The sequence below is a fragment of the Solenopsis invicta genome, chromosome 1 (genome assembly GCF_016802725.1).
Source record: "Solenopsis invicta isolate M01_SB chromosome 1, UNIL_Sinv_3.0, whole genome shotgun sequence".
NCBI classification, from domain to species: domain Eukaryota; kingdom Metazoa; phylum Arthropoda; class Insecta; order Hymenoptera; family Formicidae; genus Solenopsis; species Solenopsis invicta.
The window spans coordinates 11,131,537-11,155,293 of record NC_052664.1 but is presented as its reverse complement, the minus strand read 5'-3'; the positions used below and the strand labels follow the sequence as shown (position 1 = coordinate 11,155,293).

Below are 23,757 nucleotides of genomic sequence, written 5' to 3'. Positions count from 1 at the left end.
TTACACATACTTCCTCATTGTTTATAAACATGAATGTAGTATGTATTACATACAGTGACCATAAAACACCTCCTCCTCTACAAAAGAAAACATAAGAGTTATCTCTTAAGTTTATGGCGTAAAAATATTTATTTGCATAAAACGATAACTAATAAAAGTTAAAAAAAGTAAATTTTATTTGTTATTGTTCTCAACACTGCACTTTGAAGCAGTCAATGTTTTTGGGTTCTTCTTCATTGTGATTATTATCCTTGTCACAGAAATAATTAGCACTTCTACTTTAGTCAGAATCAGATTTTGCACATCAAAAAACCATACCGCTTTTATTTGCCACTAAGAAAACAAAAAGCGATACATTTTACTTATCGATTTTTTTTGCTACTTATATAAGCAGTTTAATATGCTCGCCACAAGTCAATCAGTAGTAATGAATAAATAAATAAAATTGTTATAACAGAAATAGAAAATACGTTCCTTTTTCTTGCTATCGTCTTTATAACATAACGGTTAATATAGGTTCATAGCATTTCATAAACATTGTAAGTCAATGTAAGTGATAAATAAATAACACATTAAAAAACAAATGCATCTATTTTATAGCAATTAGTTTCTTTATATATTTTAGATTAATACATAGATTATAACAATGTATAAATGGGTTATACTTAATATAATATAAATTTTTGGAAGTCACTAAATTAAAACAATATGATACGTCTAAAATAATAAAGCCAGGACTGTATTATTTATGTGTAGTATGCAAATAAATTACATTTAATTGTTTAGATTTAATAATTTATTTAAATTTTTCGTTAATTGGAATACACACTGTATTAAACATACAGTGTCTCGAAATTGTGTCTCGAAATTGTGTGTCGCGACTCAAAATACAACAGCAAGAAAATTCTTGAAAAATTAAATAAAATATTTATTTGTGTAGATTTTTATTTCAATAATTAATTTTTATACATAATGATTTAAAGCTGGCCAATCACAAACTATGTTTAGACAGTCGCATGTCCGTAAGTCATGCAAGCAATAATATTAGTAACAAGATGACAAGCAACCATTTAAACGTAATTTTCGATTAACTGACTTTAAGTCGTTATATTTCAAAAATTACTTGAGATAAAAATCAACAAATAATCATTTTATTTAATTTTTCAAGAATTTTTTTGTTTATAATATTTTGAATCGTGAATTTTAGAGCCCGTATCCTTTATTTATTATAGGTTTAAACCGAATCATGAGGAAATTAGAGAAAACTTAGAGAAATATTTTGTGAACACCAGTGCAACAGTAACCATTTTGAAAATAATCTTATTAAACGTAATGGATACAGGAATTTATACACTTGAAGCAAAAAATGATTACATGATCGAAAAATTAAATTTTACACTTGACGTTATAGGTAATCAAAACTATCTTATAATATTAAAGTAAAAAATTTTATATTTTAATATTAAAATAAATATAATAAAAGAAATTATATTAAGTGCGATATACAATTATAATAGAAAGTACATACAATTATTTATTTATTACTATTGTTGTAACATTATTACTGATTTTAGCTAAGCCAGTTTCCATATTGGCAACTATTGAACCGTATTATCCACCTAATGAAAATACAGAATTTCGTTGCGAAGTAATGTCTAATCCGCCTCCAAATATAACATGGAGTTTTCTGAAGTGTCCTAATTATCCATCGCTTCAGGATTCAATCATTATACATCCAACGGTAAATAATTTTATATGGACTTTATTAGACAAGTCTGTCAAATCAGATAAATCTCTATCTGTACTATATTCTATACCTATATTTTATGCAATGATAAGAAAACTATGGATTTTACAGGATATAATGCAAAGCACAACTTATAACTCTAAATTCGAATCAACAGTAAAAATGTCCATTGAGGCATCCGGAAAAATAACTTGTAAGGCTTGTAATGCCGTTGGCTGTGATTCTGTGACTGAGAATATTCTTGTTTCTGGTAAGAATACTTGCTTTTGTGTATCTTATAGCTTGTGTATATTATAGCTATTGTAACTTGTAATTACACTCATCTCATACATGTCTTTTGATAAATTTAAATATGTGCCAAATAGAAAGTTAAATTTTGAAAATATAAAGAGCCTCCATGTTAAATAATTTTTAAACAAGAAAGCCTTTTTCGTAGCTGGATCTTAGTGCTTTTATGTATTTATATGATTTTATATACTTTCTCAGTCTCAACCAAATTTTTTACAGTTTTTTCAGGGGGAAACAGGTTAATATAGATGCTAGTGAGCACCAAGTATTATTAAATTAATTTTAATTTAATAAAAGTGATATTACTAACTCTTATTCGATTATAACTGTGTTATATGATCGAAAGTAACGGCGCGCAGTTTGGTTAAGTCTGAGAAAGTATATAAAATCACACGAATATATAAAAGTATTAAGATCCAGCTATGACCGAAGAAGGCCTTGTTTAGATTTGTATGTTACATGTATCGGTCAAATATCTTTCTAATTTTAAATAATTTTTATTTGTCATTTTTATTTCACTTACAAAATCATAATTGAGCAGTTATTACTGATTATAAAAAATTTTGATTTAAATAAAAATATTTTAAAATTAATATATCAAAAATTGATAATAATTTTTTTATCTTAAATTTTAATTAGATGGATTAGGCGCATTTGGCATTATTGGACCAAAAGATCCTGTGACAAAGGGTGATGATGTAGAATTGATATGTGCCGCTTCCGTTTACAATTATACGAATCAGTTTACGTGGGCTGTATTTGCAAATCGAACTGAAGAGCCAATTGTGGAAACAGGTAATTATTTTTAAAAAATTAAAATCAATTTTGAAAAGAATTATTTTAAATATCAGATGTAATGGAACTCATAAAACTTTTTTGAAAAATATTGTATGTTCTAAAAATTAATATATGCTTTTTTGAGAAATAAAAATAAAATTTACATAATATGTATAATAATCCAATATTTGTAATACAATTTTTTAAATTATTGCATCCCTTTTATTAAATGGTAATATTTTATTTTATTTGTATATTATTATTATTAAAAAACTGTTTAATACTTTTATTAATTTTTTTATCACTTTTTATGTTATTATACTACAACAGTACAATCAACAATACAATATCACCAAAAAAATATTCTATTTTTTAATAGTATCCTTTTGAGTTTAAAGAGTTTTCTTTTGATATATACTCTTAAGAAGATACTTTAAAATGTAGAGAAATATCGTAATCATGAGATGAATACTAGAAAAATCTCCTTCCCTTGTATGTAATAACGTGCATATTAAGTAGCAATAAATAACAATCTTTTTGTAACAAATAAGCGTACCGCAAATATATATTGTATATCCTCTTATTTCAAGAGACTATCCAAATTACTATAGCGGAATTTCCTATACAGAAATCTACTTTTAATTATAGCTTATGCGTCCATTTTTTAAATAGATGAATACGTTTTATAAAATAAGATGCTTTATGTAAAATTTTTTAATAAAAGAAATGTTAAGAGAAATTTCTCTTAGAAGTAGAATATTTTTTTAGGTGATAAAATGAAAATGTTAATAAACAGATAATTTGATTATAATTTTTGTTATTTTCAGAAAGATTACAGATTGTACAATATGAAACACCATTTACTTATCGATCAACGTTGAAGCTCCATTATGTTGAAGAATCAGATGCTCAAGATTATGTTTGTATTGGCAAAATAAAGGACGTGAATCATGAATCTTCAGATATGCTTACTGAGTACTCAAATTACAAATTAGTTGTTCATGGTATATCAACATTGTATAATCAATTTATTTGTATATATTTTAAAGATGATAAAGTTCGTTTTGATTCGGAATTAATTTTTTAGGAAAAATAATTAAGTATTACAAAAAAATTCTATCTAAAATTTTAGAGAAATTACCAATTCTGGTTTATTACATCGTTTTTAAATAATATTTCTTAAACAAAAACTAAAAATAAAACTTTAAAAATATGAATACAAATTAGAAAGTGTTTCTATTAGATAGTATAGCTGTTTTTATAATACCGTTTTGTAGTTTGTAATAATTAATGTTTTTGCAATATAATCTAAAAAGAGCGTCTGAGAAATTGGAACTCAAAACTGACACAGCAGGCGGTAATAGTAAAATTTAAACACTGCTTTATGGAAAGAGTTAACTATAAAATAAAATGATAAACTACATAATAAAATATATTTTTATGTGTTAAAGACTGCTAAAGTGAGTTTGGCTGATTGAATTATGATTTCTAGAGAAGAAAAGGGTAATATGGCACTCATTTTTATTTTATTGAATAATTTTGTTTATAATCCATATTTTATACTGAAACTAGAACGTTTCTATTCGTCAAAATGTTTAACTAATCAATTGTTTAACAGATTCTAAAGTCAAAATAATAAAATATTTATTACTTAAGACGTGATATATAAAAATGTGACCCATTGCATAATCGGTAGAAGAAAAAAAGTGGAGGTAATATGACTAGCCAAAATAATTTTTCAAAATTTGATTTTATTTAAAAAAACACAGTATGTTGTTAAAAAATTATATATTTTTAATTTTTTATTGTTTAAAATTTCCCTGCATTCAAAACCTTTATAGATATCATTAGAAAGCTCTGTTTTTATTTCTGTTTAATATTAAAAAACAAACATAAAATAATATCTTTAATGTTTCTGAATTGTCCTTTAGAATAACAATTAATTTATCAAAAAAAATATTTCAATATAAAATTTTTGTTTAAAAAACCATATTAACAAATTTCCATGTAATTGTTTAATTTTGTATAACTTAAAATGTGTACAGCCAAATAAAAAGTTAAATAACAGAAAATACTTGCGTGTATATAAATTTGTGTGATAATATCTCAAATTTAAAAACAATGAGGTAGTATGTGTAATTAATTTTAAAATGTACTTTGAAAAACTTTAGAAGTGTTCTAAAGTAAAAATGCCTTATAACAATTGTCAGTTAATTGTCATTATTAGCATATTAGCGCCTTTAAAAAACGGCGAACTACTAAACGAATAATTCCATAAGAAATTGATAGAATTCGTTAGCTGATAACGAAGATAATAGGAGTAGCCGTACACAATAGCCAAAATACTCTCTTTCCCTGTATACATATGCGTAAATGTGTCGCGTTTGACACTATTTTTTGTCAAAGTATTAATGAAAATGTAAAAAAATTCATGAAGTCTCTGTCAACATTATAGTTGAAGATTTTATAGTTATTGTTTGTTTTCATGAAGAGGTGTATAGCGATTTTATGTTCCGAACTATGTTACGAGGAAAATATGAAAGAGAGAAAAATATAAACAAAACACTTTTAGGAAGTTACAAATATGTAAAATGATCTAATATTATCAATAATATGCTTACTATTGTTTAAACTGCTATTTGCAAGAGAAAATTGTGCAAATTTTATTGCTTTCAAAAAAATTGTTTAACAGATTTCATACAAAAAAAATCATGAATGTATAAACTATGGATTTTTATTTTTTATTTTTTATTTTATTATTATTTTTTACTTAACTAAACAGATCACGTTTTTATTAGTATTAATATAGTACAAAGTTTAGTTTTGAGAAATGAGTAAATTGCTTTAGTTCTATGCTAATATTAACGATTTTTCTCTATATATTTAAAAAATTTATATTATATGTATATGAAAATATATATTTTTGTGTGCACAAAGCTCATTTATTATAAAAGATGTAGTTATTCTTAATTAAGATCTATTATTTACACTTACAAAATGTCTGAATTAATTTTTTTATACATTTGATATATTTTACAGATCCGATACCACCGTTTTTTATTACAACTAATATGAATAAAACTGAAGTAAAAACTATCGATGTAATTGCCGAAGGCCACAAGACAGTGATTTTGCAATGTTTTGCAAAAGGAATGCCAAAACCAACAGTCACTTGGTACAAGGTATATGTGCATTTGCAGTTATTTTTATTTAATGAAACTAAGCGCAATATATATGTAAAATATGTTGTTAATATCTTCAATAACTTTCAGGATAATATATTGCTGAAGGAAAATGATCAATATTTTTTTAAATATGATTATCAAGAACTTAATATAAAATACTTGAAACAACATGATAGTGGAAAATATTCGTGTCGAGCTATTAGCCGATTGGGCACCAATGAGACTTATCAGCAAATAACAGTGAAAAATGCAAAAGGTCGGTTTTATAAGCAAATATTACATTCATAAAATAATATTAATCAGATTAAAAACCTGAAAGTTTTCGCAGGTAACAAACATGATATAATATTTGCTGCTATAGTAGCTGTCCTGGGTTTAATACTACTGATTGTAGCGATCTTTTTTACGATTAAGATTCGTCGTGAAAAGGTAAATATATTTAATATATTTCATAATTATTATAATATATGTATAATATAATATAACATATAAAATTTAATTCGATATTATGTTCTAAGAAAATATTTTATAAAAAATATAATTAAATTAAATTAAAATTAAATCGTTTCAGAAAATGAGAAAGGAATTGATGGAAGCAGGTCTTATGCACTTTGAAGAAGGTGCTTTAGAATGTTTAAATCCTGATTTGACGGTTGACGATCAAGCAGAATTACTTCCTTATGATAAGAAATGGGAATTTCCAAGAGAACGATTAAAGCTAGGTAAACGCAATTGTGCTCTTATAACGTTATAAATATCAAACTATTTGGTTTAATATAGTAGTCATTTTAATTAATTATTTTTTTAGGAAAACAATTGGGCAGTGGCGAGTTTGGCGTAGTAATGAAGGCGGAAGCACAAGGAATATGTGAAGCTGAAACTGTCACCACTGTCGCCGTGAAGATGGTTCGTCGAACTACTAATCCAACTTATGTTCGTGCACTTGCAAGTGAATTGAAAATCATGGTGCACCTTGGCAAGCACTTGAATGTTGTCAATCTTCTTGGTGCTTGTACTAAAAATATTTCAAAACGTATGTATTAAAAAACTACGTTAAGAGGATCCTAAAGTCGATTTGTTTTATCAATAAAGTGCAATAATTTTGTGACTTTTTGATTGTAATATTGTATTTTACAGATTTGGAAATCTTTTTCTAAAATTAAAATTTACTCATTAATTCATGTCTACAATATGGATTTTATGCCAAAAACAAAACAAATATTTTAATTCAAATATTTTTTATTGTTTCTTATACCAATATAGTGTACAGAACTGTCAATATTTGTATGATATAAAAGCTTTTAAGTTATATTTATAAAATTGAATTCTCTAGACATGTAGATTACATGAAGAAATGACATCGAGTTTTTAAAATTAAACATAGTCACCTAATTTGATATAAAAAAGTCACACAAAAATTTATTGGTATGTGTGCGTGTAATATTGATATAGTGACGTATTGATGCTTTGTAAATAATATATATGTGTATAAATTGCTGTTCCGTCGCTAAAATTAATGACTTTAGCATCCTCTTAAAAGTGATTAAATATTCTGCTAAAATAATGCATTAAAAAAGAGCTCTATAGAGCGCTTAACAACAAGTGAGAGAAAATAAAAACTAATGATTTTTGGATGATAAAATAAGACAAAGATCAAGAAAACAAAATGACGCGTTTAAGGTTTTATTTTTTTAATTATAAATGTTTAAATGTGTAAAAGTAATAACATATTTATTACGTGAATATTTAAATATTTATATGAATATTTAAACATTCACAATTATAAAATCAAGAATAACAAGATTGGGAAGGGGCGAGTATCGTTTTTTATTGTAATGCCTAATATTCATGTGTTTGTTATTCTTAACATTTATCTTATTTTGTCATGTAGAATTACTTTTTAAATTTTCTGTCACCTATTCGAACACTCTGCATGTATTATGAATTTTAAGCAAAACCGAAAAATAATAAAAAAGATAAGTAATTATTAATTAATCGTTGGTAATTGTATTACAACAGGCGAACTGCTGGTGATTGTCGAATATTGTCGCTTTGGTAATTTACACAATTATCTTTTAAGACATAGAAATGATTTCATTAATCAAATCGATCTCAAAACTGGAAAACTCGATCTTACTATCGGCATGGATATATTGACAAGAACTGTCAGCGTCAGTAGTAATAACAGGTTTGTTTACCAATTCATATTCTAAACAATTTATTATTGTTATATTTGTGTTATTAATAAATAGTTGTATTAACTAACATTTAAAAAATATTTCTGAATGTATTCTAAATTGGCTGCAGCTTTTGCAAAATGCAATACAAATTAATTGAAAAAGCAAATATTCTTTCTTCATGTACTAAAAAATATTTTAGAAGGAATATATAGGGTGTTTGATAAATACTATTTATGTTTTCGTGGGTTGATAGAGCAAGTCAAACTAAGAAGAAAAGTTCTTTACCATTTTTCAAAATTCGTAATAGTTATTGAGATAAAAATTATTAAATTTGGCAAATAAGCACGTACATTTCCTACTCACCGCCCGTCGGCGGGTAAGACAACCATTGTTGCTCTTCTCTTTTCACTGCGCCGCCTGCCGCGGCTGCCATTGGTTTGGCGACCGACGGGCAGTCTTCGCATATGGTGGGTAGGAAAAATACGTGCTCATTTGCCGACTTTATTAATTTTTATCTCGGTAAATATTGTCAATTTTGAAAAATGGTAAAAGACTTTTCTTCTTGGTTTGATCTGCTCTATCAACTTACAAGATAATAGGTTTTATTAACCACCTTGTATATATTAAGGTACATTCGCGACAATACTATTCAAAAGTTAAATCCCATTACGCGCTCTGTGGTGATACTAGCATCTCTCATTCTTGCTAATAAAAGAAAACTTTTGGAGAAAACTTATGTCATACGCAAAAAAAATAAATACAAATAAACACAGACTAATGCAACTCGATACTCATTGGCCATTTGTTCACAGCCGCTTCCTCAGTCGCCTCTATATAAAATCAATCAAAATTGAGAATTGCATGTTTTTTATTTTATTTTCCAAACTTAATGTAAAACATTTCATTTTTTTACAATATCCGTTTCGTGTTCCTTCATCACACGTTTGTTTTTTATTAACATGTTATTTCTAGTTTAGGCACTATAAAAATAAATGTGATACTTTTATGAACTTTGAATAGGTGACGTACTGTTTTTAATTACTTATATCTTAATATTGAAATGGCTAATTTTATTGTGATTGCACCAACGCGTCAACGTCTTCTAGTATCGTTTAGTATCTACAGTTTCAATTTCAAGAAATTCTCATTGTTTTCAATTCGTCACTATGTACTATCTTAATAAAACTAAAATTAAAAAATTAACAATGTTATATTATTCATTTAAATGTAGAAATGTTTAGCAAAGTAAATTTGTATACCAACGTCAAAGAATTTTGCATTAGTAGTTTAATCTGCATGAGAATTTGAGAAGCTCTAATTATTGGTTAATTATCTGTGTAATAAATTATTTGTGTTTGTATACTCTAAGATAATACACTAACAATAAATAAAATACACACGCACAAACTAATGCATGCAAGGGTTGTGGTTTAACAAGGTTCTTCTTTTCTTTTTTGTCCTTGTGATAGGATAAAATATGCAGCATTGTCCTTTTCTCGCAGTCTTAGTGCAAATTCAGACACCGATATGGTAGTGCACTATTGTCCGGGAACGAATTCGGACTCTGCAGAGGTTAACTTCTTACCAGACAGCTGCGTCAACAGTAATTCATCTCAACCAGGATGGAGATCAAATTATTGTGGTGACTATAAAGACCAAAACCTCAAACCAATTTGTACTCAAGACCTATTGTCTTGGGCATTTCAAGTAGCACGTGGAATGGAATATCTCAGTCAAAGAAAGGTCAGTTTTAACATAGATAGTTGTAAAATTATAAAAAAAAATCAAAGTAAGATCGCATACCAAGCAACAATTCAATGTTACGGAACATCCAAAGTATATCGTGAAAAGTCCATTTATGTCGTTGAAAGATTAGACATCTAACATATGTCCCAGAATATTGTCCAAGAATATTGTTTAGATACTCTACAATAAAGACATTTATTATCAATGTGCGCGATCTTTTAACTCGTTAAAATTAATGTTTTTAATTTTAATTTTATTAAATAATATTAGATGAGTTTATTTTACAAATTTAATATACAAATATTTCAATAATAGTTCTAAAACATCACGTTTTTATTGTTATATAATAGATATCTAAAGAACGTCCAAAAAATTATCTTGCACATATATAATAGTATGCGGCATCGTTGATTGATAAATGGACGCAGCAAGTTACATTTTTCGTAAATAAAATTCATGCGATAGAACAAAACGGACAGCACTAGGAAACTTTCTATTCTTATGTTGACAAGAATATGTTTTAAAACAAGAAAATTTGTCTTGAAGTCAAATCTCTAAAATTGGGCAGAGCGGTGAAGGTGAAAGTAAATAATAATATTTTGATAGTAAAATTTTTTTTAGTTTAATTTAAAAATTAATTTAGAAATTTGATATTCCTGAAAAGTAATACTATATATTAAAATGTATTAATATAACTATTATAACTATATTTTTAGTTATACAATAAAGACAATGCGCATGTTTAAAAGATGTTTATACAACGTCTTTTAAATATACATATTATGCATATTAGACGTTTATATGAGTTTTACATTGCATTTATCTATCTATTGTATGTCTTTGGACGGTAAATTGTACATAGAAAGATGTGTTCAGGTCACGTTCAGCACCAAATAAACGTGCATGAAAAACGGAACGTCGTTTGTACGTCTATACAACATCAAATTGTTGCTTGGAGTGTTCATATAATACGATTAAAAATTACAATACGACTAAAAAATAGTATACATAAGGTATAAATTAGAATTGCATCGTTTCAAATAATGTAAAGAACAGAATCTTTAAAATTGGATTCAAACTGTTGTTAAATTATGGTTAAACTTGGGTTAAATTATGTTCAAACACTCGTATTTCTATCTTCTATACTTTACGCATTAGATGCATCTTTCATGATAATACAAATGCATTTCTACAGGTATTGCATGGTGATTTGGCGGCAAGAAATATTTTACTTGCCGAGGACAACATAGTGAAGATTTGCGACTTTGGTTTAGCGAAGACCATGTATAAAGATGGCAATTACAAGAAAAAAGGTGATGGTCCGGTGCCTATAAAATGGATGGCCATTGAATCGATCAGAGATCGAGTTTTCTCAACGCAATCTGATATATGGAGCTTCGGCATAGTACTTTGGGAATTTTTCACTCTGGCTGAGACACCGTATCCTGGTATGGAGGCAGAGAAACAATATCAAAAGTTAATTGAGGGCTATAGAATGGAGCAGCCGGAATACAGTATTCGGGAAGTATATGACATAATGTTACAATGCTGGAAAGCCAAACCGTCACTACGTCCAAGCTTTACGGATCTTGTAGAGAACATTGGAAACTTATTGGAAGAAAGTGTGAGATTGGTGAGTTATTTTGTCATTTTTGTCTTATAATGATAATGACAATACGTCATAAAATATGAGCAACAAGATGGATACTAATATACATATACATGTATATAAAATAGCTTTTAAAAAAAAGTATAAATAACAATAATAGATCTTATACATACATACATTAACATATATATATATATATATATATATATATGTTAATGTATGTAATTATAAAATAAATGACCTAATTATAGTATTCTAAATATTAATTATATTAGAAATCCGATTTTAAATGCTTTTTTTTAATTAGATAATTGAAGTCATTTTAACAAAATTATAATAATGAGTAGACTACTTAAGGATTCAAGCAAAATTGAATACAATTATTATGCAATAATATAATTATACTATTATTACATGAATATTATATTATATAATAATATAATCATTATTATATGAAATACAATTATATAGATAATAATATAATTTATATATTCAAAAAAGCATTTATAAGATTAAATTTCTAATATCTGAAACACTGTCGGTATTTGAACCATTTACTTTATACTTCAAAGAAGATACAGCACATAACAAAAATATCTTTTATTTCTGTTCCAGCACTACATCAGTCTAAATACACCATACATGGACATGAACACAATAAATCTGGAGAGCGGCAAAAACGACTATTTAACGATGATGTCTGCTCCAGATCATGCAGTTTTATCATCACCGAATCACGATTACGTGAATTCACCGTTCTCGAAAGGCGAATCTGATTCGTCATACTTATGCATGAGTCCCGGTTGCCCGACAGATGAGTCTGGGATATTTAGCCCTCGACCACAGGACCACATGCATTTCGAGTTTCCATCTCCTGCGTCGGACTCCGAAGACGCGGTTGAGCTGTCCCCCATGCTGAAGCCCGAGGATCCCTATTTGAAACCTATTAATGTTCAAGAGCGAAGAGCGGAGTTCTCGCGGCAGAGGCAAGCGATGAAGAATCAGGCGGTTGATAGACCGATCGATCGAGATTCCGGTTATTGTAACACGCCGCGAAATCTTCATTTGATAGATCTGAACGGCACCGACGAAAACGTTGCAAACCCGGACATGACAGACTCAAGAAAGAAAGGTTATGCACCGTCCATCATTAGCACGCAAGACAATTACGTAAATATGCCGAAACAGAAGAATGATCTGAGAAATGGTATGCCAGATAGTTTCAGTAATCCCAGTTACGTGATGATTAGTAACCGTGAGATGGGCCAAAGAACTTAATCTGTTTAGAAATTTTAATCGCACGCTCTTGTGTAGATCACTTTATTTTAAGAGTAAGATTCAATGCGATTTAGTAATTTATTCATAAATCTATACCGTAGTAAGATTTTACTTTGTACTGTGTTAGTTATAAATGATGTATTTACATCACAATAATATCATTGATAGTAATAGTATAGTGATTTAATAACTAATTTAATATTTGCAAAATATCTCTTAATCGATGTGCCATGGCGATTAATAACATATTGAGAATTCAACAGAAGTAAAAAAAAAGAATATATTTTATTGGATATACATACATATATTGCACAGCAAGAGAGTGAAACAGTATATTTCTACATAATACACAAATATTTTAATTTTATTGATTTTTTCTTATAACGGCAATTTGTACAATACAAATTCTAGTTTACAAAGCTTTATACTGTTTCCTCATTACGTTTATAGTGATACTTTTTTACTGAACGACTAAATTATTTTATTAAATTACACTTTTTTTACTATAAAGTATGTAAACAGTGCCAAATGTTAGAATTATATGAGGAGAAAGTAGTATTATGGCTACTGTATTACAGCTACTCCTGTTATCTCCATTGTTAGGTGATCTCCATTCTTATGGAATCATTAGATTTGTTTAATAGCTTGTTGTTATGGTATAGCGTAATAATGGCCCTCTAATATGCCAATACACAATAACCGACAGTTATTGTAAGGCATTTTTACTTTTCAGTATTTTGAAACTTTTACTAAAGTATATTTAAATGTTTAATTACACATACTTTCTTATTGTTTTCAAACTTGAGCATATTATGATAAGAATACATGTACACTCAATTTTTTAAATTATTTCTTTGTTGTTATTTAACTTTTTTTATGCTTAATTTTTTGTTCGTTTCTACATCTTTCGAGTTATGGAAAAATTATTCAGTAGCATACCATTTTAATAATATAGCTATTTAAGTAAATTTTTACATTAAAATATTTCTTTGTCAAATCGATTAGCACTCTAAAAGGCTGCGTTCAGAGATATTAGAGATATCATTTCATCCTTATTGTTTAATGTTAGAAGAGAAGAAGGTAATATGACCCATTGTCATTTTATTGAATAACTTTGTTCATAATTATATATTTTACATTGAAACTAGAACGATTATATTCGTCAAAGTGTTGTTTAATAAATTCTAAGCTCAAAGTAATGAAATATTTATTACTTAGAACGCGATTTATAAAAATGTAACGCACTGCATAATCCGTGAACAAAAGAAATAATGGTAATATGGCTAGTTCAAAAATAATTTTAAAAACTTGATTTAATTTAAAAAAACACAGTATTTTGTTACAAAATTAAATATTTTTAATTTTTCATTATTTACAATTTTTCTGTGTTCAGAAACTTTAGAGATATCGTTAGAAATATAGAAAACATTTTATCCCTTTTTTTACATGGGAAAATCCTCATGGATTCCCTCCCCCCCCCCTTTCGGGGAAGAGTGGCGGGTTATGCCAAACTCCTACCGGCTAAAATCCCATGATGGTCCTCCTATTTATTCTTGTTTAACATTAAATAACAAACAACAAACATAAAATGATATTTCTGAATACCATCCTCTAGCGTAACAATTAATTAATCGAAAAAATATTTCTATATGAAAATTTTGCTTAAAACATTAACAAAATCCAATATTATTGTTCAACTTTACATAACTCGAAATGTATACAGCCGAATAAAAAGTCAAGTAACAAAAGAAACTCTCGGGTATACATACATTTGTGTAATAACATGCTCACGTTTAAAAAGAATGAGGAAGTATATGTAATTAAATGCTAAAATGTACCTTGAAGAAGTTTAGAAGTGCTCGTAAGTAAAAATGCCTTATAACAATTTTCAGCCTTTTTGGCGTATTATCGCCATTAAAAAACAACGTGCTATTTAATGAATAATTTCATGAGCAATTGTCAGAATTCGTCATCTAATAACAGAGATAAGAGGAGTAGCCATCCACAGTAGTCATAATACCCTCTTCTCCTCTAAATAAGGATAAAATGATATCCCTAATGTGTTCCTGAATGAAGGACAATTTTAAATGACGGAAAATGAAAAATATATAATTTTATAACAAAATAATGAATATTTTTTAAACAAAACCACTTTCTTAAATTTATTTTTGGGGTGGCCATATTACCACCATATTTTATTTTCTATTCATTATGTAGTGTCGTTACATTTTTATAAATCACGTATGGGAATGTGGGCAAGACGGTGTATAATAGTTAAGAATTAAAGATGAATAAAAGCTTAGTTTTTCTAATCAACAAATCATTTTTAATTTTTATATGTTCTTTGGATATTAATCTTTGAATATAATTATTATTAAATAAAATCTTCAGAGAATTATAAATTTTACTTTAAAAAATAAAGAAAAGCATTTCTCTCTATTTTGCCCCACGAGTAGGTAAAACGATACCTCCGTGGGCAAGATGAGATACTTTAAAAGTTTTTAATACCATAATTTAATAATAATGTCACAAGTGAAAAAAAGAGAAATAATATTATAAGAAAATTGCAAAAAATATAAATTACAATCTGAGTTAATAACACAGCTACCTATTTTGTTGGTTTGTGGATAATTTTCAACGACAGAGGTACTACATCTAACGCGTATGTTTGATTGTGATTCCTGCATTTGAATCGATACGGGAAATACCTTTTATCTCACCACCTTGCCTAACCTTCCCCTACTTACAAGAAACATGTCACGGGTGCCCGGCGCCGATTTAATTCTCCTTGAAATATGTTGTTAAACACGAAAATCTAAGAGACCTGTATTTTTATATCAGTGAAATTTCATGTTTAGGGGATAAAACACATCCTTGGAAAAAAAAACAGTATTTCTCTCTTGGAATGAATATCGTCGAAAGTATAAGAGAGAGAAAAAAATTTGTTAAATAAAAGTTGTACGGCTTAAAGAGTACTTTAAAGTCGTAAAGAAAAAAAAATTTTGTTTTATTTTGTTTAGAAGATTTTTGATAATCTAGATAGATTTCTTCCGTTACTTCCAACCCATTATAATGAAAAATGCTATCCAGTAATAATTTTTGTATACTTTCTTTTAATTTTATTTCTGCTTCAATTACTAATGTTTCTGTTAGATAAATTAAATTTATAAACACCAATAAAAGTCTAACAACATTAAGAAGATTAATAATCATTTCCAAAGATGTTAAACTTCTTTTTTGATTGTAATATAAAAGCAATTTAACAATAAATTGTTTTTATATTACAATACAAAAAGAAGTTTAACATCTTTAGAAATGATTATTAATCCGCTTAATGTTGTTAGACTTTTATTGGTGTTTATAAGTTCAATCTATCTAACAAAAACATTAGTAATTGAAGCAGAAATAGAATTTAAAAAAAATATACAAAAATTATTGCTGGATAGCATTTTTCATTATAATGGGTAGAAAGTAACGGAAGAAATCTATCTCGATTATCAACTTATAAATTACATAGTTATAAAATAATTGAAGATGACAAATATATATATATATATACATATATATATATATATATATATATATATATATATATATACATATATATATATATATATATAGAGAGAGAGAGAGAGAGAGAGAGAGAGGGGGAGACGGGGCAATTCGGAAGACTTTTTTTGCGTCTCTTGAGCCCTATATTCATTAAAAAAAACGTTGAAAGATTAAACCTTCCCTTTTACATTGCCATGATAGATAGAATACAGAAATGTACTTGCTTTGAAGTACATATAAAAATGTCGACTAATGCCAAATATTTCGAATAGCCCCAAGCCCGGGATAATTTGAAGCTAGTCCGAAAATATTCTAAAATTTATGTTTTAAAATAAAAAACATGTAAAAAAGCTATTGTTAAAACTTTGTTTTATTCAGAAAAGGATATATAGTATTATGAAGAAATATTACATACAATAAAAAAGTACAAACGCACAATAAAGAATTTTATTGCTTTAGCGTTTTCGGAACAAATCAAGGATTATTCATATTTCGTGTAATTACATTTGTTGAGTATTAAATTGTGTATTTGGTACATAGAACGCAAATATGAAAAAAAAGTCGTCCGAATGATGATTCGACGTTTGCTGTTTTGAAGCCTAGACATAAACTGTGTGCAGATCGACATAAAATAGACATCACACAGCAAAGAGTAAACACGAAATGTTTCAAATACATTGAACTGGATACGATACATTCAAAGTTTTCAAAAAAAGTCTTACTTATCTTACTTAAATTTTGAAGAAATGTTGACTATCAGAAATTACTTCGACTATCGCAAAATATACTTTACTACTATGACTTCAATATGGCGCCGTTACCAACAAAACTTTGTTAGCAGCATTGTTACATTAAGACGCGTTTATAGTATTTAAAATAAATTTTTAATATGTACTCATAAAAAGACATTTCTATTTTTCAAATTGCCTCCTCTGCCAAATTGCCCCGGTTTTCCTTATATAGTTAATGTTTTTTTAAATAATCTGTATTGCTGGATACATCAATCGCAACAATTTTCTATTTATCGAAGTATGTTTTATTGTTCAACGATTCAAAGTAATTACGCATATGAGCACAGGTAGAATATACGGAAGCGTTTATAATTAATTCTCAAAAATGATATTTCGTAAGATACTTTTATTACATATGATTGGATAATTGGCAAAACATAACCTTTACTTTGACTGAAAAAAAATTTGAAACATTTGCAAAAAAGTTTGGGTAGTGGAGGTAGTTTGTTAAACAAAACAAAAAAATGTTTTTCTTTACAACTTTAAAATACTCTTTAAACCGTACAACTTCTGTTTAAAAAAAATTTTTTTTTCTCCTATACTTTCGACGCTATTTGCCCCCCCAAAAAAATGCCGTTTTTTTTTCAAAATGCTTTACCCCTAAACATGAGATTCTGCTGATATAAAAAAATATAGATTTTATAGATTTTCGTGAAATATGTTATTAAACATATTTCAAGGAAAATTAAATCAGCGCCGGACACCCGTGACATGACCCTTATTAGTAATAAAGAGTCTGGAATCTATTAAACAACAAATATAATCTTTGACAAATATAATCTTTTAAGTTGCAATATAAAATATTGATTATTAATAAAGTTATTGATAAAATATAAATAGGTGCAATATTATTAGCTTTTTCTCTAACATTTGAATATTTAACGCATTATTGACGTACTCATTTAGAAAATTTAAATTTTTAAAGCGTTTATCAAACTATACATTTTTCAATATACTATTTTCAAGTAAATAATTGATATATATGACAAATGATTTACAATATTTATACATATATCTGCATCATTGATCTATTTGTAGAATGTATTGTGAAATTATTAAATTAATTAGATTATGCATCCTTACACGTACTTTTTATCTAAGATTTCAAATTTAGATATGTAATTAGTGTAATATTATAAGATACTATCAATTGTAACATTCTAATGTTACAATAATGTTTCTTATTATGTACAAAGAACAACAATCTGCTTGGAAGTGTTTATAAGCAAGATAATATATTAAATCATATAGAAAATAAGAAAAAATGCGTTATAGATTTTCTACTTGACTACTAATATCTAAATTAATATCTACTGCAACTTATTCACAGTTTATATAGTTATTAACTTTTTATTTTTTATTTTTTTACTTTATCGCAAAGACGTAATCATGACAGAGACATTCTTTTATTAATGTTTTATAGTATACCGTAATTTGTGCAAATTCATGAAAGTGTTTAATTCTAAATTATATGCTTTTTTTATATGCATATGAATGTGCGCGCGCGTGTGTGTGTAATAAGAGATGTATAAATAAAGATCTCGACAATTTGTACTTAACATTCATAATATTTTATTTATAAGGACTGAAATTAAATTAGAAACAATTTTTTGTACAAGTGAAATATATAGAATATGAAATACATTCTAGTGTTTTATTTTTGAGAAAAATTAAATAATAATTGGATAATATTTAAAAACCAAAACTTATAAGTCAGGGATAGATACTTATTGAACACATTCGATTCTTATCACCCGAGATTTAATTTTATCATAAAAGTGAAAGATAAAGAAATAAATTTTCTTGATGTAACTTTAATAAGAAATTTTTATAATTTATGACTAGTATCAAAAACTGACGTTTTCTTTGTGATATTTCAATTTTTACTTGAGTCATTCGTTTTTCCAAAAAAGAATTACAATTTTGAGCTTACTTGACAGAGTTCTCACTCTTCCGCATTCTACTTTTCAACAAACTTATTAATATATTATTGATAAACGATATCCGTTGGACATCATTTTTAATAATATAAGAAAAAGACTACGCACTAACTAAATTCTACCAACTCAATTAAGCAACATTAATAACAGTATAGAGCAAGATACGAATAAGGAATTTCCTCTTTTTTTCACCATCCCTTAACATACATATACCATCCCCTTAATACAATCTCCGAAAAATTAAAAAATTTTTTTAAAAATAACTCCACTGTTTGCATGCCATACACAGGCTTAAATAAATTAAATAAAATTAAAGTTTAAAAAAATAAACTCCCAAATTAGTTCTCAATCTAATGTATACAAAATTAACTGTAAAGATGGCAAAGCCTTATATATGTGTGGTAGACAAGCAGATTTTTATTAGAATCATAGAAGATAGCAATCACATTAATAGAAATATACGATTCATTCGGTTATTACAGATCATAGAATTAACATGTCTGGTGATTTTGGAACGGTGTTGAAATATTAGACAGAGAAAAAGTTTTAAATAAAAGACTAATATCAAATACTGACCTCTTATATCCGGTTCATCATTTGCAACAAGGTATTTTGGATACTGATATTCTTTTTTTGCCGATGTTGAACCTGAAAAATAATAAAAAAAATTAAAATTTAACTAAAAATAACTTATTTAAATTGAATATTAAATTGATTAACTTGTAAAAAATCGGACAAGGACAACGTATAGCATTATATGCTACGAGAAGAAACATCATTATATAATTATTCGGAGTTATAATCACAAAATTTGGTAAGGAGGTTAAAGGCACATGCAATCAAATAAGCATATGAACAAAAAACTTCGGATAAGCTGCCTTACCCTTTATGATCTTGACCTTTACATATGTATAGAGGCATAAATACTGAAAAACTTTTCCTTATAAATTAATCGGCGGTCTCGTGCAGTTTTCGAAATATACTTAGAGAAAGAAAAACAATTTTTCTTAATTAATATTTCAGAAAATATTCATTTTACAAAAAAAAGAGTCAAACAAAAAATGAAGCTCGTGATAAGCTCTACAAAAAAGGTTATAGGAAAGATCGGAGCTATTCGTTAGACCATTTTTTCTTTTGTGTCTCCTGAGTCCTATATTCATTAAAAAAAAAAAAAAAAAAAAAATGAGACGGTTTGAAAGGTTGAACCTTCCTCTTCACAATGCCGGTATAGATAGAACATGGAAGTGCTTTAAAGTACATATCAAAATGTCGACCAGTGCCAAGAATTACGAATAGCCCCAAGCCCGAGGTAATTTGTAACTCGTCCGGAAATATCCCGAAATTCGTGTTTTAAGTTGAAAGACTGTAAAAAAGCTGTTGTTAAGACTTTCTTTTATTTAAAAAAGGATATAGGTATACAAAAGACAAATGCAAACATACACGTTCGCATGTCTTTTTATGCCATTGGTGTGACAGATTTCCTAACCTCACAAGTGTCAATCTTTAACGCTTTATAACATTTACCTGCTTAAGAACGACGATTTTATATTCATATTCATGTTCTATCTACTAAAATACACAATATTATCAAGTTTGAACTAAATCAATAAAGAATTTCAGTTTGCCTCAATGCTTAACTCTGCGTAGCGTAGACCTTCGTAACGTAGTCAACGTAAGGTTAGGGTTACCTATAGGCCCTGCAATCAGTATTAACGAATCGCCCCGGTGCTCGGTATTATGAATAACCTCAACATCAACTGTGCGCATTATTGCGTATGATCGACAAAAATAGATATCACACAGCAAAAAATAAACACAAAATGTTTCAAATACATTCAACCGGACACGATATATTCAAAGTTTTCAAATAAACTTTATTATCTTACTTAAATTTCGAAAAAATGCTGACTATTAAAAAATACTTTGACTGTTGCAAAACATATTTTTCACTACGACTTCAATATGACGTCGTTACCAACAAAACTTTGTTAGTAACATCGTTACATTAGGACGTGTTTACAGTATTTAAACTAAATTTTTAATATGTACCTATAAAAAGATATTTCCAATTATCGAATTACCCCGTCTAACGATTTGCCCCGGTCTCCCCTATACATATTTTACCTAACTTCAATACTTTTGTAGTTATAGTAGAAAAACTGTTTTAAAATAAATATAATACACACTTGTAGTAAATGGCCACAAAGCAAGGTCCATCCCACTCTCTTTCGTCTCGAGAGCGAAACAAGTACACATACGCACGCGCGCACGCGTGGGAGATACAAGGGGGTGGACCTGTCTCACAATCAGTTGGTCCACTAACGACAGGGTCATCTGACGGCCCATCTCCTTGAACCACCGCGCGCGTGTGCGTGTGTGTGAGTGTATGTGCAGTTATTACTGAAAATGAATTATTAATAAAAATTTAAAAAAAATTCATTTTAAAATAGTTTTTCTATTATAACGACTAAAGTATTGAAGTTAGATAAAATATGTATATGACTTTTTTTGTAGAGTTTTTTATAGTTTCGTATAAGTTTCATTTTTTATTTGACACTTTTTTTAATAAATATCTTCTAAAATAATTAAGAAAAACTGTTTTTTTTCTAAGTATATCTCGAAAACTATAGGAGACCGCCGATTAATTTATAAGGAAAGCTTGTTTAGTATTCATGCCTCTATAACATATGTAAAAGTCAAAGTCATCAAAGGTGAGGCAGCTCATCCAAAGTTTTACCAAAAAAAAAACTCCGGAGACTTACCTATTGGTGTATCATGTCGGAAATCTACAAAGAATTTCTCAACTTTTTTCTGTATTGAATGCAGTTCTGTCGTAATTGTCTTGTCATTCCAGACAGACGAATGTTATTTTCATATAAGCTTATTGTTTAATTCTAAACATACGTCTAGATTTTTTTTTCTTAATTCTTCCATAAAGTGTTTATGATCATGACTTTCTTGTAGTAATATATTATTTTATAAAAAGGAAGATTGGATATATTCTCTATGTTTGTATAAAATAAATAATTTTAATGATCTGTAAAAATATATGTACTTTTACAGAACCAACAAAATAAGAATTATCTTCCTTGAATTTCTATTCCATTTGTTTCAAGTTATCTTTGACATGTAGTTTATCCTGTTGTAATACATCGCAGTAATTATTAAAGTCAGTTCAAAGTTGTCAATCAAATTACATCTTTGTACTGCAACTGCTCTGCTAATATCCAATGTTAATAATAAGACAAAATGTATATACATTTAATATACATTTTATAATATCTTGTTTATATTATTTATATTTTTTGGAGTACTAAATAATTTAAAAATTAATGGAAAGTCAAATTACCTTTTTCTTGTTAGATTCAACATTGCTTCTGAGTATATCTATATCATCCTGAATACCTTGATAAAATCTTATATTTCTCGTAATAATTTTCTTATAGTTATTTAGAACATCATTAGTTGTGCTATTGCAAATTTTATGAATATGATTTAAAGTATCGCAAGCGGTTAAAGAATTTTTTTTTACTCTTTATATGTTGAATTGTTTATAAATTCTTGATGTTTTTAGCTCTCTTAAAGGGTGACACTACCTTTGAAGTTTGAAAAAAATTATCGATATTTTTGTTTTGCTTAAATCATTAGTTTATATTTATAAAAATATAATGCAAGTAGTTCTAGAACAAAATTTGAACTGTATTATAGTGTTTGAGCTGATTAAATGAATTGTCTCTGTGCGTCTACCGAGTAGCTGCGGGTGATTCGGAGCGGCCCCGTCTTCTCCATGCTCTGATTGTTCAACGGCTGGTGCAGTGACCCTATCACTTTAAACGAATTTTTCTCTGAAAAACACAGTTTTTCAAATCTGCGGTTGACTTGAAATTTTATCACAATCTTTTTGTAACTATTCTACAGAGAAGTATGTAAGCTTTTTGCGAAATGTTAAAAATTATTTTTACAATCAGCATTTTGAAATACATTTTTAGACAAAAATACAATTTTTTCTATAAATAGCTGCCATTTCAATAAAAATTAATATTTTTAAAAATCCCTACGTACTTTCTTAGTATTGAATATGTAAATTTTTGTCGTTTTGTTCCAATATGAACCATGTCGTAGAAAACTTGTACGCAAAAGTTCATCTTTAAGAAAAAAAGATTTCGTAAATGGGCCGCCATTTTGTGCATAAAAAAACATAAAAAAATATTTTTTTACTTGTTAATACATGTACAATAAAGTCCTCTAAGTTTTGTTTTATATAAAGTTATTCATCTACTCACAATAAATTCCCAAACTTAAGTATCTGTTTAGGGCCTTGAAGGTAGTGTTACCCCTTAAATCACTTTTATCTTTGATGTTTATTTATTATTATGTACTTTGAATATACCGCTTATTGTTTTGTAACAATATCATCGTTTTTACAATGTTCATCCGCTTTAACTATCAAACAGCAACGTTCTTAATTGTAAGTTACATACTTTCGCAACTTATTTCAATTATTTCTTTTTTTACTGTATGTTTTTGCGTTCTATTCTACATAGTGTTCTCTTAGCGAAATATTGCATGTAACAGTTTTTGAGCTTGACTATTAAAAAATTTTTTATTACGACGTGTTATAAAGTACCACGTACATGACTTTTCTAGTTCTGAACTTTTCAACT

The 23,757-nt window shown here is 27.6% G+C and overlaps 2 protein-coding genes across 8 annotated transcripts in view; one reads left to right on the top strand and one right to left on the bottom strand.

Moving 5' to 3' along the window:
- Positions 1 to 13,653, top strand: part of LOC105207136 (vascular endothelial growth factor receptor 1) — a 36,379-nt gene extending 22,726 nt beyond the window's left edge. The window contains exons 9-22 of one of the 2 annotated variants that reach the window (XM_039453967.1): positions 1,233 to 1,411; positions 1,575 to 1,741; positions 1,859 to 1,997; positions 2,675 to 2,830; positions 3,640 to 3,816; positions 5,852 to 5,994; positions 6,085 to 6,253; positions 6,326 to 6,426; positions 6,569 to 6,719; positions 6,806 to 7,030; positions 8,017 to 8,185; positions 9,680 to 9,920; positions 11,119 to 11,556; positions 12,148 to 13,653. In XM_039453967.1, coding sequence (XP_039309901.1) covers positions 1,233 to 1,411; positions 1,575 to 1,741; positions 1,859 to 1,997; positions 2,675 to 2,830; positions 3,640 to 3,816; positions 5,852 to 5,994; positions 6,085 to 6,253; positions 6,326 to 6,426; positions 6,569 to 6,719; positions 6,806 to 7,030; positions 8,017 to 8,185; positions 9,680 to 9,920; positions 11,119 to 11,556; positions 12,148 to 12,810 — 3,118 coding nt within the window. In that variant the 3' untranslated portion in view covers positions 12,811 to 13,653. Of the gene's footprint in view, positions 1 to 1,232; positions 1,412 to 1,574; positions 1,742 to 1,858; positions 1,998 to 2,674; positions 2,831 to 3,639; positions 3,817 to 5,851; positions 5,995 to 6,084; positions 6,254 to 6,325; positions 6,427 to 6,568; positions 6,720 to 6,805; positions 7,031 to 8,016; positions 8,186 to 9,646; positions 9,921 to 11,118; positions 11,557 to 12,147 lie in introns of both variants that reach the window. The other variant, XM_026132525.2, reaches the window with a different exon arrangement.
- Positions 1 to 21,551, bottom strand: part of LOC113003382 — an 88,310-nt gene extending 66,759 nt beyond the window's left edge. For 3 of the 6 annotated variants that reach the window (XM_039454035.1, XM_039454031.1, XM_026132535.2), the window contains exons 1-2: positions 21,280 to 21,551; positions 19,670 to 19,741 (exon numbers count right to left, since the gene is read on the bottom strand). In XM_039454035.1, the coding sequence (XP_039309969.1) occupies positions 19,670 to 19,741; positions 21,280 to 21,439 (232 nt within the window). In that variant the 5' untranslated portion in view covers positions 21,440 to 21,551. Of the gene's footprint in view, positions 1 to 6,947; positions 7,013 to 19,669; positions 19,742 to 19,976; positions 20,076 to 20,781; positions 20,842 to 21,279 lie in introns of those variants that run through there. The other 3 variants (XR_003268431.2, XR_005575629.1, XR_005575630.1) reach the window with 3 other exon arrangements.
- Between the last annotated feature and the right edge of the window lie 2,206 nt (positions 21,552 to 23,757).